The sequence below is a fragment of the Nerophis lumbriciformis genome, linkage group LG21 (assembly GCF_033978685.3).
Source record: "Nerophis lumbriciformis linkage group LG21, RoL_Nlum_v2.1, whole genome shotgun sequence".
Classification (NCBI taxonomy): domain Eukaryota; kingdom Metazoa; phylum Chordata; class Actinopteri; order Syngnathiformes; family Syngnathidae; genus Nerophis; species Nerophis lumbriciformis.
The window spans coordinates 29,108,979-29,123,673 of NC_084568.2; the positions used below are offsets into that span (position 1 = coordinate 29,108,979).

At 40.1% G+C, this 14,695-nt stretch overlaps 1 protein-coding gene across 2 annotated transcripts in view; it reads left to right on the forward strand.

Moving 5' to 3' along the window:
• The window catches only part of tbc1d5 (TBC1 domain family, member 5), a 75,517-nt gene that overhangs the window by 57,655 nt on the left and 3,167 nt on the right, over nucleotides 1–14,695 (forward strand). For both annotated transcript variants that reach the window (XM_061982494.2, XM_061982495.2), the window contains exons 17-21: nucleotides 4,173–4,444; nucleotides 5,735–5,943; nucleotides 6,037–6,136; nucleotides 8,435–8,514; nucleotides 8,586–8,840. In XM_061982494.2, coding sequence (XP_061838478.1) covers nucleotides 4,173–4,444; nucleotides 5,735–5,943; nucleotides 6,037–6,136; nucleotides 8,435–8,514; nucleotides 8,586–8,840 — 916 coding nt within the window. The remainder of the gene's footprint in view (nucleotides 1–4,172; nucleotides 4,445–5,734; nucleotides 5,944–6,036; nucleotides 6,137–8,434; nucleotides 8,515–8,585; nucleotides 8,841–14,695) is intronic.

The window sequence follows — 14,695 nt, forward strand, 5'->3', positions numbered from 1 at the left end:
GTGCGTGCCTGCGTATAAATAAGAACAAAGGTTGGAAGCCTGTGGTCCAACATTGAAATGTCTTCACAGCTCATGATTTTGAACTTTTCTTCCACTAAAACTTAAAAAAACCTTACTTGGGGGTTTTTCTGGGGGGTTTGCTATGATATGCTGTGATGTACTATACTACTTCTATAGTATTATAGCAGCTGTCTCTTGTTTTTGTTCCCATAATTGCAAATGAAGAATATTTAGAATAATACACAATAGTTGCATCATCAACTGGAACACAAAATACCATCTACAGTATTTACACAATATCTTGCATACACAGGGCAATAATATGTTGGTTTTTTTTAATAGACTTTTTGACGACGAGGCCCAACTTTTCCACTACAGAGGGCCCTGGGGCCCACTCAAATATTAGTCATCTTACTCTTAGTTTGAATATACTTCAATAACGATATCAAACCTTCTTACAGTTTAACAGGATAATAATTGTCAAATGATATGATGATATTGTGTTAATCACAAAGATTATTATCAAGATTTAGGTCAGACTGATTACAAAAATAAATACTTCTCAAATATACTGCAAAAGAAGGCAGTCATAAAAACTGATAAAAAATAAATTTGTTTATAATTACACAGTGCTAAAATAAATAAATTTTAACTAAATTAATAATAATGCATACAATTTTTCCAAATTAGTTTGTCAATAAAATTTAAGTGCAAATGAAATTTTTTTGCATTTAAGAAATGTTTCTAACTTGCTCAACTTCTTCTGTTTGCCTGATATTGTCATTACTGCCAAAAGTGGTGGAAAAATGTATTACAGTTAAGTACCTGGTTGAAAAACAGATATTCTTTGGCAGCCCTCTCGGGGCCGGGCCGGGTTTCTGTAATTGAATGTGGCGGATCGCCACAGCATTTTTATTACCGCCACACCTTGAAAATAATTTTTTTTCCCCTTGAAAACAAATTAAATTAATATAATATATTGTAGCCTCCAGAAGAAATCACACAACGTCCGACGCTATTTTTTACTTTTATTACCAATCTTATGATAACAAACGGCACAATTCCAACAGGTTTTACCTCCCGTGTACACACTTTTGTCTTGTGAGTCCGCGCTTCCCCGCCGGACAGACAACAACACTTCCTCATTCTCCGCCAATCATCATTCAGAGACGGACGGACGGTGTGTTTGCAAACATGGGAAAAACTGATATCTAATCCAAACCACACAAACATAAAACATTAACATTAGCAGGTGGTTACAATATGAATTGATATATATATATATATAACCTATTATATGCGTACTAATGTGATGTACTGAAAACTTGACCTCCAAAAAAAGACTTTGATCACCGAAAACCGCACTACGGAAACCGGATGTAAACAAAACGCGCACGCCATTGTCTGGAGCGTTGTCAGCATGTCTGTGATGTGGACGTAATCTGATATACCCGCGGACAGCCATCTACAAAATGTGCAAATATTAAGAGGACAGTGAGAAGAGAAAGTCCAACTGGAGAAGCAGCGCCAAGCAAGTGTGACGTGATGCTCACTGCAGCCTCTTTAGTCAGGGACATGGAGGGACAGAACTAGTCTCTAAACACGACTACATTCTATAGTAACACCAGAAGATTAGATTTGTTGCTAGTAGTTTTTAATTTTTTAAAAGGTCATTAAAAGTCTCTAGAATGACACTTGAAATTTCCTCAAAGTACATTGTACAATAAGTAATTGAAAATATGGCAAAACGATATAAAAATATACAGTGTTTCCCCCAGAAAATTTGTTAGTTAAGGTGGTGACTCTCCAGGGGGAGGGGTCCGGGGAAGAGGGTGGTTGGGTGTAAGGATCGGTGTAACTCTGCCTGTCGCCATCACGTCTCCATCTCGTCGCTGCCACCACAGCCTGGGGGGCAATAGACTACAGACTGTGGTGACGTAGGCCGGCTTTGTCGCGTGTATAAGCCTACAACTTTTGGTTGTGTTTTCCGCTACATTTGCTGAATGGCGATATACGATATATATCTCGATATTTTTTCCGTAAAGTAAAAACAGAACAGTCCTAGTTACCTGAGATACTAAAATAATGACTTACAAAGTCAAATTAATGACTTACTGTAAGTATGCGTTTGCAATAAGTGTTTGAAAAAAAGAGTTAAAAGTGGGGCCACATGCTGACATATGCTAAACTCATCATGCTTAATTTATTACAGCATTTGGTAAGCCTGTAGTTGATTTTTGTTATGTAAATATTATGTTTTTATCAACCTGTGATAGCAGGGACCCTGCCATTCAAAACTAGGCTGCTACATTACTAATGATTAATGTAACTATAGCTGAAAAATAGTACAATAGCAATAGGAGAGACTATTCATCCCTAATCACCATGGAGTTCATGTAGGCTTTATGATGCAGTTATATTATTATATCAACTATCAGAGACAGCTTCAGGAAACTCTTCATTTAACATAATGTCCTTTTTTGCTGCTTCAACACAGTTCAATCAAGACAGAAAAAGGTCAAGTGAAATAACTTAGTTGTAACTGTAAGGTCAATAATGCGTGTCTTTCTCTGACAGACAGGGCTTTGCTGTCCGTAACACACACGCACACACACGCACGCACGCACACACACCGCACAGTGAGCTAACGTTACGCTAAAAGCTAATTAGCCTTCACCTCAAGGACTGCGAGCGAGCTGAGCTGCCGCTTATGTTTCTAGAACGTCAACGGGCTCATAGTGATGTAGTAGTTGATTTGGAAGTGTTAATTATAATTTGGGGAGAGTCCGCTGCCTTCTGCTTACCTTTCTGCTCACTCCACTGAAGGAGCGCTGATGCCATGCGCTCTGAATACGCACTGCTGATTGGCTGTTACCGCTCTGCGTGTAACCTATCAGATGGTTCTGTGGGTGGGACAATGCTGGGTGCTGCAGAGACGTACTGACAGAGGCAGAGGCACAACTAAGCTGAGCAGCTTGTTAAGACTTTAGTTTAGGCGCTGCGGGAAACCCTGATATATCTTAATCCATCCATCCGTTTCCTACCGCTTGTCCCTTTCAGGGTGACGGGGGGTGCTTAGCTGCATTCGGGCAGAAGGCGGTGTACACTCTGGACAAGTCGCCACCTCATTGCAGGGCCAACACGCATATACTAATTAATAATAAGAGATTTGTTTTTAAAAGTACCGGTATGTCTAAAAAAATGTTTGCCTTTTTATCCAATCCGATGGACTTAATTTATATAGCACATTTTAGAAAACAATAAAAGTGCTGCACAGGACTTAAAACACACTTCTAGAAGCAGGATAAAACTAATGAGAGTCGATTGTAAAAAAACATTTTTGAGGAAAATCCTATCATCGTAGGCAAATTATTCCATGGTGTGATTGTGACCATGCCTCCACAGTCTCGGAGAGACACTAAGAAACCTTGTTTTCTAGTGATGGGTCTGGCAACACCGATGCATCGGCGCATGCGTCGAGCTCATAGAGCAAAACCCTGTGTCGGTGCGCGTACCGCTTTTAGAAAGTCACGTGACCGATCATGAGCTGTTTCGGTCACATGACCGATACGCAAACTGTGTCGCACTGACGCCTCCTCTGTGCCCTGTGAGCGGGTCTTTTCTACAGCCAGAGAAATAATAACTAAGAAGAGAAATCGTCTAAAATTTGATACGTTGGAAAAACTGTTTTTTTTAAATAAAAATGTATAAAAAAATAAAATAAAAAAAATTCCCAGTCCACAAGCATCCTCATTCACAACACGTTCTCTTAGATTTCCATGTTATGATACATGTTCACATTATTTATTGACTGTATCTAAAAAAGATAAAAATATATTTTTATTTAAATGAAGATATGAAATAATTCTAAATGAAATACAATGACTTGGTTTATATTATTGTATATACTAGGTCATAAAATCAGTGTCAGTTGAGTCGGTCCATAGGTTGCCTGTAAGGATTTTTAATGTCCAGCAGATGTCAGTATTTAGTGACACAGTATCGACACAGTATCAATACAGTTTTGCAATGTATCTCATCAACCCATCACTACTGTTTTCGATGATCATAGCACTTACTGGGTGTCCGCTCACATTGTGTGATGTCATCCTTGTGCTTTCATGCTATGATTTGCTGTGATGTATTATTATTTTCCATCTTATCCCCCCAAGTTCCAGCACCAAAGCGGCTCCTCTGAACATCAACAAGGTGTCCAGCAGCCTGCTGAACTTCGGCAGGAAGCTCATCTCTCCGGCCATATCAGGAGCGTCCATCAACAGCGACGTGCACGCCTCGCCCGCTTCGCCCACCGGGACGTCCGCGCCCCCCTTGCTGCACCCGCTCGCCGAGCCCCCCTCGGACCGGGCACCGTCGCAGAGCCACGCCCCCTCGCAGCACTACCGCATGCTGAAGTCGGAGAGCATGCCCGTCCACCTGGGCAAAGGTGAGCAGAAGACACTCCTGCAGTGCTTATGTCCGGTGCACTTTCAGGTGGAGCCTCTCAGGTGTCTCTCCCGGTGCAGACTGGCACGGACATACAAGGTAAAGCACATGCCTCTTGCTGCATAGCATGTCCTTTGGCCAGCAGAGGGTGGCGCTCAAACGCTGCCTTTTAAAGCCATGTGATGGCCGGTTTGTCAGTTTGTGCATTTAAATGAGAAAAGGAGCTTAAGTCCAATCAAATGCTTGATGTCCAAGACCCAGAAGGCATTCATCAAGTCCTGCTTGGTGTTCAAGGCCCAGAAGTCATTCATCGAGTCCTGCTTGGTGTTCAAGACCCAGAAGTCATTCATCGAGTTCTGCTTGGCGTTCAAGACCCAAAAGTCATTCATGGAGTCCTGCTTGGTGTTCAAGACCCAAAAGTCAATCATGGGGTCCTGCTTGGTGTTCAAGACCCAAAAGTCATTCATGGAGTCCTGCTTGGTGTTCAAGACCCAGAAGTTATTCATAGACTCCTGCTTGGTGTTCAAAGACCCAGAAGTCATTCATCAAGTCCTGCTTGGTCTTCAAGACCCAGAAGTCATTCATCGAGTCCTGCTTGGTGTTCAAGACCCAGAAGTCATTCATCTAGTCCTGCTTGGTGTTCAAGACCCAGAAGTCATTCATCGAGTCCTGCTTGGTGTTCAAGACCCAGAAGTCATTCATCGAGTTCTGCTTGGCGTTCAAGACACAAAAGTCATTCATGGAGTCCTGCTTGGTGTTCAAGACCCAAAAGTCATTCATAGACTCCTGCTTGGTGTTCAAAGACCCAGAAGTCATTCATCAAGTCTTGCTTTGTGTTCAAGACCCAGAAGTCATTCATCGAGTTCTGCTTGGCGTTCAAGACACAAAAGTCATTCATGGAGTCCTGCTTGGTGTTCAAGACCCAGAAGTCATTCATCGAGTCCTGCTTGGTGTTCAAGACCCAGAAGTCATTCATCAAGTCCAACCAAGTTACTTCAAAGAGATGCAGTTTTGACTGTATAAACATGATCTGAAAAGACGCATCCATTCAATTAAACCCTTCACAATCAAACCCGCATGTAAATTAGGAATGTGCCCACCTATGGACCACCGATCAGTATTGGCCCATTTTCGTCATGGCCATTACCGATTCATGACTTTTAATCTCAAACGCAGATCTCCTCTGACTGACCCTTTATGTTTTAATACTATTATTATTAAAGCAATAATAATCTCCTGGTCTACTTGGTGTCAATGATGGTTGAGTCTTTGTCAACAATTTGTCTCCCAGGCCAGAGCTCCAAGGCGGTCAGCTCCTCTCCCAGCATCGACAACCTCTCGGCCGGGGGTCAGTCCTGCGCCTCGCCACCTCCGCCGCTCTCCAGGGGAGGAAGCGACGCCAGCGCCTCGTCGCCGCCCCTCTCTGCCACCAAGAAGGAGTCGTTCTTCCACATCGCTCGCTCGCGCTCCCACAGCAAGACCATGTCCAGGAAGGAGACGGTGAGCCGCCTGGGCCCGCCCCCTCATTTGCATTGCCAACGGCCATTGCTTGTTTTCCTTTTCTTGTTCTAACGTCACCTGTGATTGTGGCAGGACGACGACTTGGAGGCCCAGGTGTCCTTCCTGCAGGGTCAGATCAACGACCTGGAAGCCATGAGCAAATACTGTGCCAAGATGATGAACACTCACATTTGTAAGTCCAGCACTACGCAGCATTTTGAACTAGAACATTGTGCTAGCATAAAACGTTCAAATGCTAACAGTAGCTTGCAGACTGGGAACAGTTAGCATACTTGCAAGAAAAATATATTTCTCAAAACCCATCAATTTCAGGTTTATACGAATAAGAATAGCAAAAATGCTAGCATATAACATTAGCGTGCTGACTTATTTAACAATTAACATACTTCTTAGAGGTCACCAAGACATAGGAAAAGTTAAAGTACTTTTAAACATAAAAAAGTAGCTCTAATGCTAGCATAAAACGTTAGCATGCGAACTTAAGAAAACATTTATATACTTCCAAGAGGGCGCCACATATCAAAATCTATGATTTTGAGGTTTGAAACATACAAAATTAGCACAAAAAAAAAAGATAGCCTAAAATGTTAGCATGCTAACATTAGCATGATGACGTAGGAAAAGTTAACATACTTCTTTTGGCGCATCAAAAATAAATCGGTAAATAATGTTTATAATAAACTATAAAGATGTAATCAGATATAAAGAGTAAATCAGTAAATAAAAAATGTTTATAATAAAATATAAAGATGTAATCAGATATTAACAAATCAGTTAATAAATGTTTATAATAAAATATAAAGATGTAATCAAATATTAACAGTAAATCAGTAAATAATGTTTGTAATAAAATATAAAGATGTAATCAGATATAAAGAGTAAATCAGTAAATAAAAAATGTTTATAATAAAATATAAAGATGTAATCAGATATTAACAATAAATCAGTTAATAAATGTTTATAATAAAATATAAAGACGTAATCAAATATTAACAGTAAATCAGTAAATAATGTTTATAATAAAATATAAAGATGTAATCAGATATAAAGAGTAAATCAGTAAATAAATAATGATAAATAATGTTTATAATAAAATATAAATATGTAATCAGATATATAGAGTAAATCAGTAAATAAATAATGTTTAATAAAATATAAAGATGTGATCAGATAACAGTAAATCAGTAAGTAAATGTTTGTAATAAAATAGAAAGATGTAATCAGATATTAACAATAAATCAGTAAATAATGTTTATAATAAAACAAAAGATGTAGTCAGATATAAAGAGTAAATCAGTAAATGTTTATAATAAAATATAAAGATGTAATCAAATATTAACAGTAAATCAGTAAATAATGTTTATAATAAAATATAAAGATGTAATCAGATATAAAGAGTATATCAGTAAAAAAAATAATGTTTATAATAAAATATAAATATGTAATCAGATATAAAGAGTAAATCAGTAAATAATGTTTATAATAAAATATAAAGATGTAATCAAATATTAACAGTAAATCAGTAAATAATGTATATAATAAAATATAAAGATGTAATCAAATATTAACAGTAAATCAGTAGATTAATAATGTTTTTAATAAAAAAAATAAAAATGTTATGCAGCATCATTCGGAGCCTTTGTAGCGACTTTGAGATGCTTCTGTCATTATTTATGTTAAATAATATATTGCTGCAATTGTATCGCATCCTTAGTTACCAACCAGCAGGTGGCACCCAATGGCATCACCCTATGAGTGTCAGAGCTTTTCTTCCTGTCACTTACGCACAGCAGTCAGAGAGAGAGAGCAAGAGAGAGAAAGATAGTCCCGTTCACATTTCAACCCATACGGTACCTACAAGTCGATAAAGATACTCAACGGTACCAATTTACACTACTTCAGTGAGCGTGAATAAATATGAATAGTTTTTTTTATCATAAAATCCCATTTTTTCTATTGCGCCAATAAAAATAAGCTGCTGATGAAAACTGCTGTCCAGGTTATCATTTGCAAGTTGCACTTGCAAGGCTAAGACATTAGATGGCAGTAGTGTGTAGTTTGTTTGGTTTTTGTTGCACTCAAATAAAGGGTTGATACTGACTGTAAAGTGCATCTTAGTTGTAGTTTTTATTAACATTTTTGGACGTGTTGCAGTCGCATTTCAACAGTAACACCAATGTTTATTAGCATCATTAGTTACTTTAGTTATGTTAGTGTTTCAAGTCACTTACTTTGTTGGAGTGGAAAATGTCAACAATACCTCGATGTAGTTTGTCTAAGTGCACTCTCAGTGCTGCTGGAGTGAAGACGCCAGGAACCGTTAGATTTTAGGTGAATCGGTGCCTGGTCGAACCAGCGGGATTCGGTTGGTGCCAAACAAAAAGTAGCGAACTCCTGGTCTGAAGTGACTGCAGTACCCCTGGTGGTGAAAATATGATTTTCAAACCTCCGTCAAATATCCCTGTCTCAGGTCAAATCCAGGACGTGATCTTGCAAGAACACCTGGGCAAAGAGGACCAGGTCCTGGTTTCATTGGCAGGCCTCAAACAGGTGAGTCGATCAAATGTTCTCATCTGAAGCGCCCACCTTCTCACCTGGATGTCCCGCCCCTGTCTTGCCAGATCAAGGACATCCTGCAGGGGGCGCTGCGCTTTAACCAGAGCCAGCTGGAGGCCGAGGACAACGAGGAGATCAACATCGCCGACGATCACTACACCTCGGCAGCCCAAGCCTCTCTGGGCACCGGCGGTCACCACGACGACCACCGGCCGCAAGGCGGCGGGGGCGGCAGGAGGCGGCGAGGACCCGACGGTGACGCCAGCGCTGATGAGAAAGAAGAAGACGAGGAAGAGGAGCAGACGATGACTCCACACCAGGTTCGTTGGCCATGACACTGCTGAATGTACTGTATTGATATCACATCCACACTGGAATCAATAAAGTACTATCTATCTATCACATCCACATTGGAATTATTCGTATTGATATCACATACACACTGGAATCAATCGTATTGAAATCACATCCACACTGGAATCATTTGTATTGATATCACATCTACACTGGCATTATTCGTATTGATACCACATACACACTGGAATCATTTATTTTGTTATGAAATCCACACAGGAATCTCTTATATTGATATCCAATCCACATTAGAATCATTTATATTTACATCATAGCCACACTGGAATCATATTGATATCAAATCCACACTGAAATTATTCGTTTTGATAACACATTCGCACTGAAATCATTCGTATTGATATCACATTCACACTGGAATCATTTGTATTGATATCACATCCACACTGGAATCGATCATATTGATATCACATGCACCCTGGAATCGATCGTATTGATATCACATCCACACTGGAATAATTTGTATTGATATCACATCCACACTGGAATCATTCATATTGATATCACATACAAACTGTAATGATTTATTTTGTTATTAAATCCACATTGGAATCATTCATACTCGTATGAAATCCGCACTGGAATCACTCATATTGTTATGTAATTCACACTGAAATCATTTATATTTACATCATAGCCACAATGGAATCATATTGATATCAAATCCACACTGAAATTATTTGTATTGATAACACATTCACACTGAAATCATTCGTATTGATAACTCATCCACCCAGGAATCCATTGTATTGATATCACATCCACACTGGAATTATTCGTATTATCACACACACACTGGAATTAATCGTATTGAAATCACATCCACACTGGAATCATTCCTAATGATATCACATACACACTCAAATCATTCCTATTGATACCACATACACACTCAAATCATTCCTATTGATATCACATCCACAATGGAATCATTCATATTGATATCCCATTCAAACTGTAATCATATTGATATCACATCCGCACTGGAATCATTCGTATTGATATCACATACACACTGGAATAATTTATTTTGTTATTAAATCCACAGTGGAATCATTCACACTCATATGAAATCCACACAGGAATCTCTCATATTGATATCCAATCCACATTGGAATCATTTATCTTTACATCATAGCCACACTGGAATCATATTGATATCAAATCCACACTGAAATTATTCGTATTGATATCACATCCACACTGGAATCATTTGTATTGATATCACATCCACACTGGAATCATTTGTATTGATATCACATCCACACTGGAATCGATCATATTGATATCACATCCACCCTGGAATCAATCGTATTGATATCACATCCACACTGGAATCATTTGTATTGATATTACATCCACATTGGAATCGATCATATTGATATCACATCCACACTGGAATCGATTGTATTGATATCACATACACACTGGAATCATTCATATTAATATCAAATTCACACGGGAATAACTCATTGATAACAAATCCGCACGGGAATCAGTGATTTTGATTACAAATCCACACTGTTGTCATTCATATTGATAACGAATCCACACTGGAATCATTTATTTTGTTATTAAATCCACACCGGAATCATTTATATTGATATCAAATCCACACATTAATAATTTATATGGGCGCGGTTGGGAGAGTGGCCGTGCAAGCAACCTGAGGGTTCCTGGTTCGAGCCCCACCTTCTACCAACCTTGTTGTGTCCTTGAGCAAGACTTTTCACCCTTGCTCCTGATGGGTCGTGGTTAGCGCCTTGCATGGCAGCTCCCGCCATCAGTGTGTGAATGTGTGTGTGAAAGGGTGAATATGGAAATAGTGTCAAAGCGCTTTGAGTACCTTGAAGGTGGAAAAACGCTATACAAGTATAACCCATTTATATTGATCTTAAATCCACACTGGAATCATTTATATTGATATTAAATCCACGCTGGAATCAATAATATTGTTATTAAATCCACACTAGTATAATTTATATTGATAATAAATCCACACTGGAATCAATTGTATTGATATCAAATCCACACTGGAATCAATCGTATTGATATCAAATCCACACGGGAATCATGTTGATATCAAATCCAAAGTGGAATCAATCGTATTGATATCCAATCCACACAGGAATCATATTAATATCAAATCCACACTGGAATCATTTATATTGATATCAAATCCACAATGGAATCATTTATATTGATATCAAATTGACACTGAAATCATTTATATTGATATCAAATCCACACATGAATCATTTATATTTATAATAAATCCACACTGGAATCATTTATATTGATATTAAATCAACGCTGCAATCATTTATATTGATATTAAATTCACGCTGCAATTATTTATATTGATATTAAATTCACGCTGCAATTATTTATATTGATATTAAATCCACACTGGAATAATTTATTTTGATATTAAATCCACATCGGAATCAATGGTATTGATATGAAATCCACACTGGAATCAATGGTATTGATATCAAATCCACACTGGAATCAGTCGTATTGATATTAAATCCAAACGGGAATCATATTAATATCAAATCCACACGGGAATCATATCAAATCCACACAGGAATCATATCAAATCCACACTGAAATCATATTGATATCAAATCCAAACGGGAATCATATTTATATCAAATCCACACGGGAATCAATCGTATTGATATCAAATCCACACGGGAATCATATCAAATCCACACCGGAATCATATTGATATCAAATCCACACTGGAATCATTCCCATGTGTGTCACTCTTTGACATGGCATTCCTCAATGATGCCCGCTACTTTCTGCAGTTGAGTAATTAACAGCTGCAGGCTGTAAATATAAAAATACATATTTTTACATCATCTTTGGTTCTTAGAGGTGCACAAAACATTATTTTTTTTTCATTCCGATTCAAAATAGATTTTTTTTAAAAATTGTTTTAAAAATATATATTTAAAGATTTTTGTTTTATTTTAGAATCAAATTTTGAAAAACAAAACCGCTTTTCCAACCTGTAAGCAGTTTTGATAAAGTTTCATTGGAATTCATAAACCAAATAATAAGAATCGGTTTGAAAGGAGAATCGATTCTGAATGGAATCGTCACCGCAGGGATAGAATGGAAATTGTCAGGCGGCCAAATGTTCCCCCTTATAGTCCTTCTAGATTCCCTCTAATAGTCCCTCTAGATTCCCCCTAATAGTCCCTCTAAATTCCCCCTTATAGTCCTTCTAGATTCCCCCTAATAATCCTTCTAGATTGCCCCTAAGAGTCCTTCTAGATTTACCCTAATAGTCCCACTAGATTCTCCCTAATAGTCCCTCTAGATTCCCCCTAATAGTCCTTCTAGATTCCCCCTAAGAGTCCTTCTAGATTCCCCCTAATAGTCCCTCTAGATTCCCCCTAATAGTCCTTCTAGATTCTCCCTAAGAGTCCCTCTAGATTCCCCCTAATAGTCCTTCTAGATTCCCCCTAACAGTCCTTCTAGATTCCCCCTAATAGTCCTCCTAGACTTCCCCTAATAGTCCTCCTAGACTCCCCCTAATAGTTATTCTAGATTCCCCCTAATAGTCCTCCTAGATTCCCCCTAAAGTCCTCCTAGATTCCCCCTAATAGTCCTCCTAGATCCCCCCTAACAGTCCTCCTAGATTCCCCCTAAAAGTCCTCCTAGATTCCCCCTTAAAGTCCTCCTACATTCCCCCTAACAGTCCTCCTAGACTCCCCCTAACAGTCCTCCTAGACTCCCCCTAACAGTCCTCCTAGACTCTCCCTAATAGTCTCTCTAGATTCCCCCTAATAGTCCTCCTAGACTCCCCCTTATAGTCCTCATAGATTCCCCCTCATAGTCCTCCTAGATTCCCCCCAATAGTCCTCCTAGATTCCCCCTCATAGTCCTCCTAGATTCCCCCTAATAGTCCTCCTAGATTCCCCCTAAGACTCCTTCTAGATTCCCCCTAATAGTCCCTCTAGATTCCCCCTAATAGTCCTTCTAGATTCTTCCTAAGAGTCCCTCTAGATTCCCCCTAATAGTCCTTCTAGATTCCCCCTAACAGTCCTTCTAGATTCCCCCTAATAGTCCTCCTAGACTCCCCCTCATAGTCCTCCTAGATTCCCCCTCATAGTCCGCCTAGATTCCCCCCTCATAGTCCTCCTAGATTCCCCCTAATAGTCCTCCTAGACTCCCCCTAATAGTCCTCCTAGACTCTCCCTAATAGTCCTCCTAGACTCCCCCTCATAGTCCTCCTAGATTCCCCCTCATAGTCCTCCTAGATTCCCCCCTCATAGTCCTCCTAGATTCCCCCTAATAGTCCTCCTAGACTCCCCCTAAAGGTCCTCCTAGACTCCCCCTAAAGGTCCTCCTAGACTCCACCTAAAGGTCTTCCTCGACTCCCCCTAATGGTCCTCCTAGACTCCCCCTAATAGTCCTCCTAGTCTCCCCCTAATAGTCTTCCTAGACCCACCCTAATAGTCCTCCTAGACTCACCCTAATAGTCCTCCTAGACTCCCCCTCATAGTCCTCCTAGACTCCCCCTCATAGTCCTCCTAGATTCCCCCTCATAGTCCTCCTAGATTCCCCCTCATAGTCCTCCTAGATTCCCCCTCAAAGTCCTCCTAGACTCCCCCTAAAAGTCCTCCTAGACTCCCCCTAAAAGTCCTCCTAGACTCCCCCTAATAGTCCTTCTAGATTCCCCCTAACAGTCCTCCTAGATTCCCCCTAACAGTCCTCCTAGATTCCCCTCCTAGACTCCCCCTAATAGTCCTCCTAGATTCCCCCTAACAGTCCTCCTAGATTCCCCCTAACAGTCCTCCTAGATTCCCCCTAATAGTCCTCCTAGATTCCCCCTAACAGTCCTCCTAGATTCCCCCTAACGGTCCATCTAGATTCCCCCTAACGGTCCATCTAGATTCCCCCTAACGGTTCTTCTAGATTTCCCCTAATAGTTCTTCTAGATTCCCCCTAAAAGTCCTCCTAGATTCCCCCTAAATGTCCTCCTAGACTCCCCCTAATAGTCCTCCTAGATTCCCCCTAACAGTCCTCCTAGATTCCCCCTAACAGTCCTCCTAGATTTCCCCTAACAGTCCTCCTAGATTTCCCCTAATAGTCCTCCTAGATTCCCCCTGAAAGTCCTCCTAGATTCCCCCTGAAAGTCCTCCTAGATTCCCCCTAATAGTCGTCCTAGACTCCCCCTAGTAGTCCTCCTAGAATTCCCCCTAGTAGTCCTCCTAGATTCCCCCTCGTAGTCCTCCTAGATTCCCCCTAAAAGTCCTCCTAGATTCCCCCTAACGGTCCTCCTAGATCCCCCCTAACGGTCCTCCTAGATCCCCCCTAACGGTCCTCCTAGATTCCCCCTAACGGTCCTCCTAGATTCCCCCTAACGGTCCTCCTAGATTCCCCCTAACGGTCCATCTAGATTCCCCCTAACGGTTCTTCTAGATTTCCCCTAACAGTTCTTCTAGATTCCCCCTAAAAGTCCTCCTAGATTCCCCCTAATAGTCATTCCAGACTCCCCCTAATAGTCATTCTAGACTCCCCCTAATAGTCATTTTAGATTCAACCTAATAGTCCTTCTAGATTCAAAATAATAGTCCTTCTAGATGCCTCCCAGTAGTCCTTCTAGATTCCCCCTACTAGTCCTGCTAGATTCAACCTAATAGTCCTTCTAGATCCCTCACAGTAGTCGTTATAGATTCCCCCTAGTAGTCCTTCTAGATTCCCCCTAGTAGTCCTTCTAGATTCCCCCTATTAGTCCTTCTAGATTCCCCCTAATAGTCCTTCTAGATCCCCCCTAATTGTC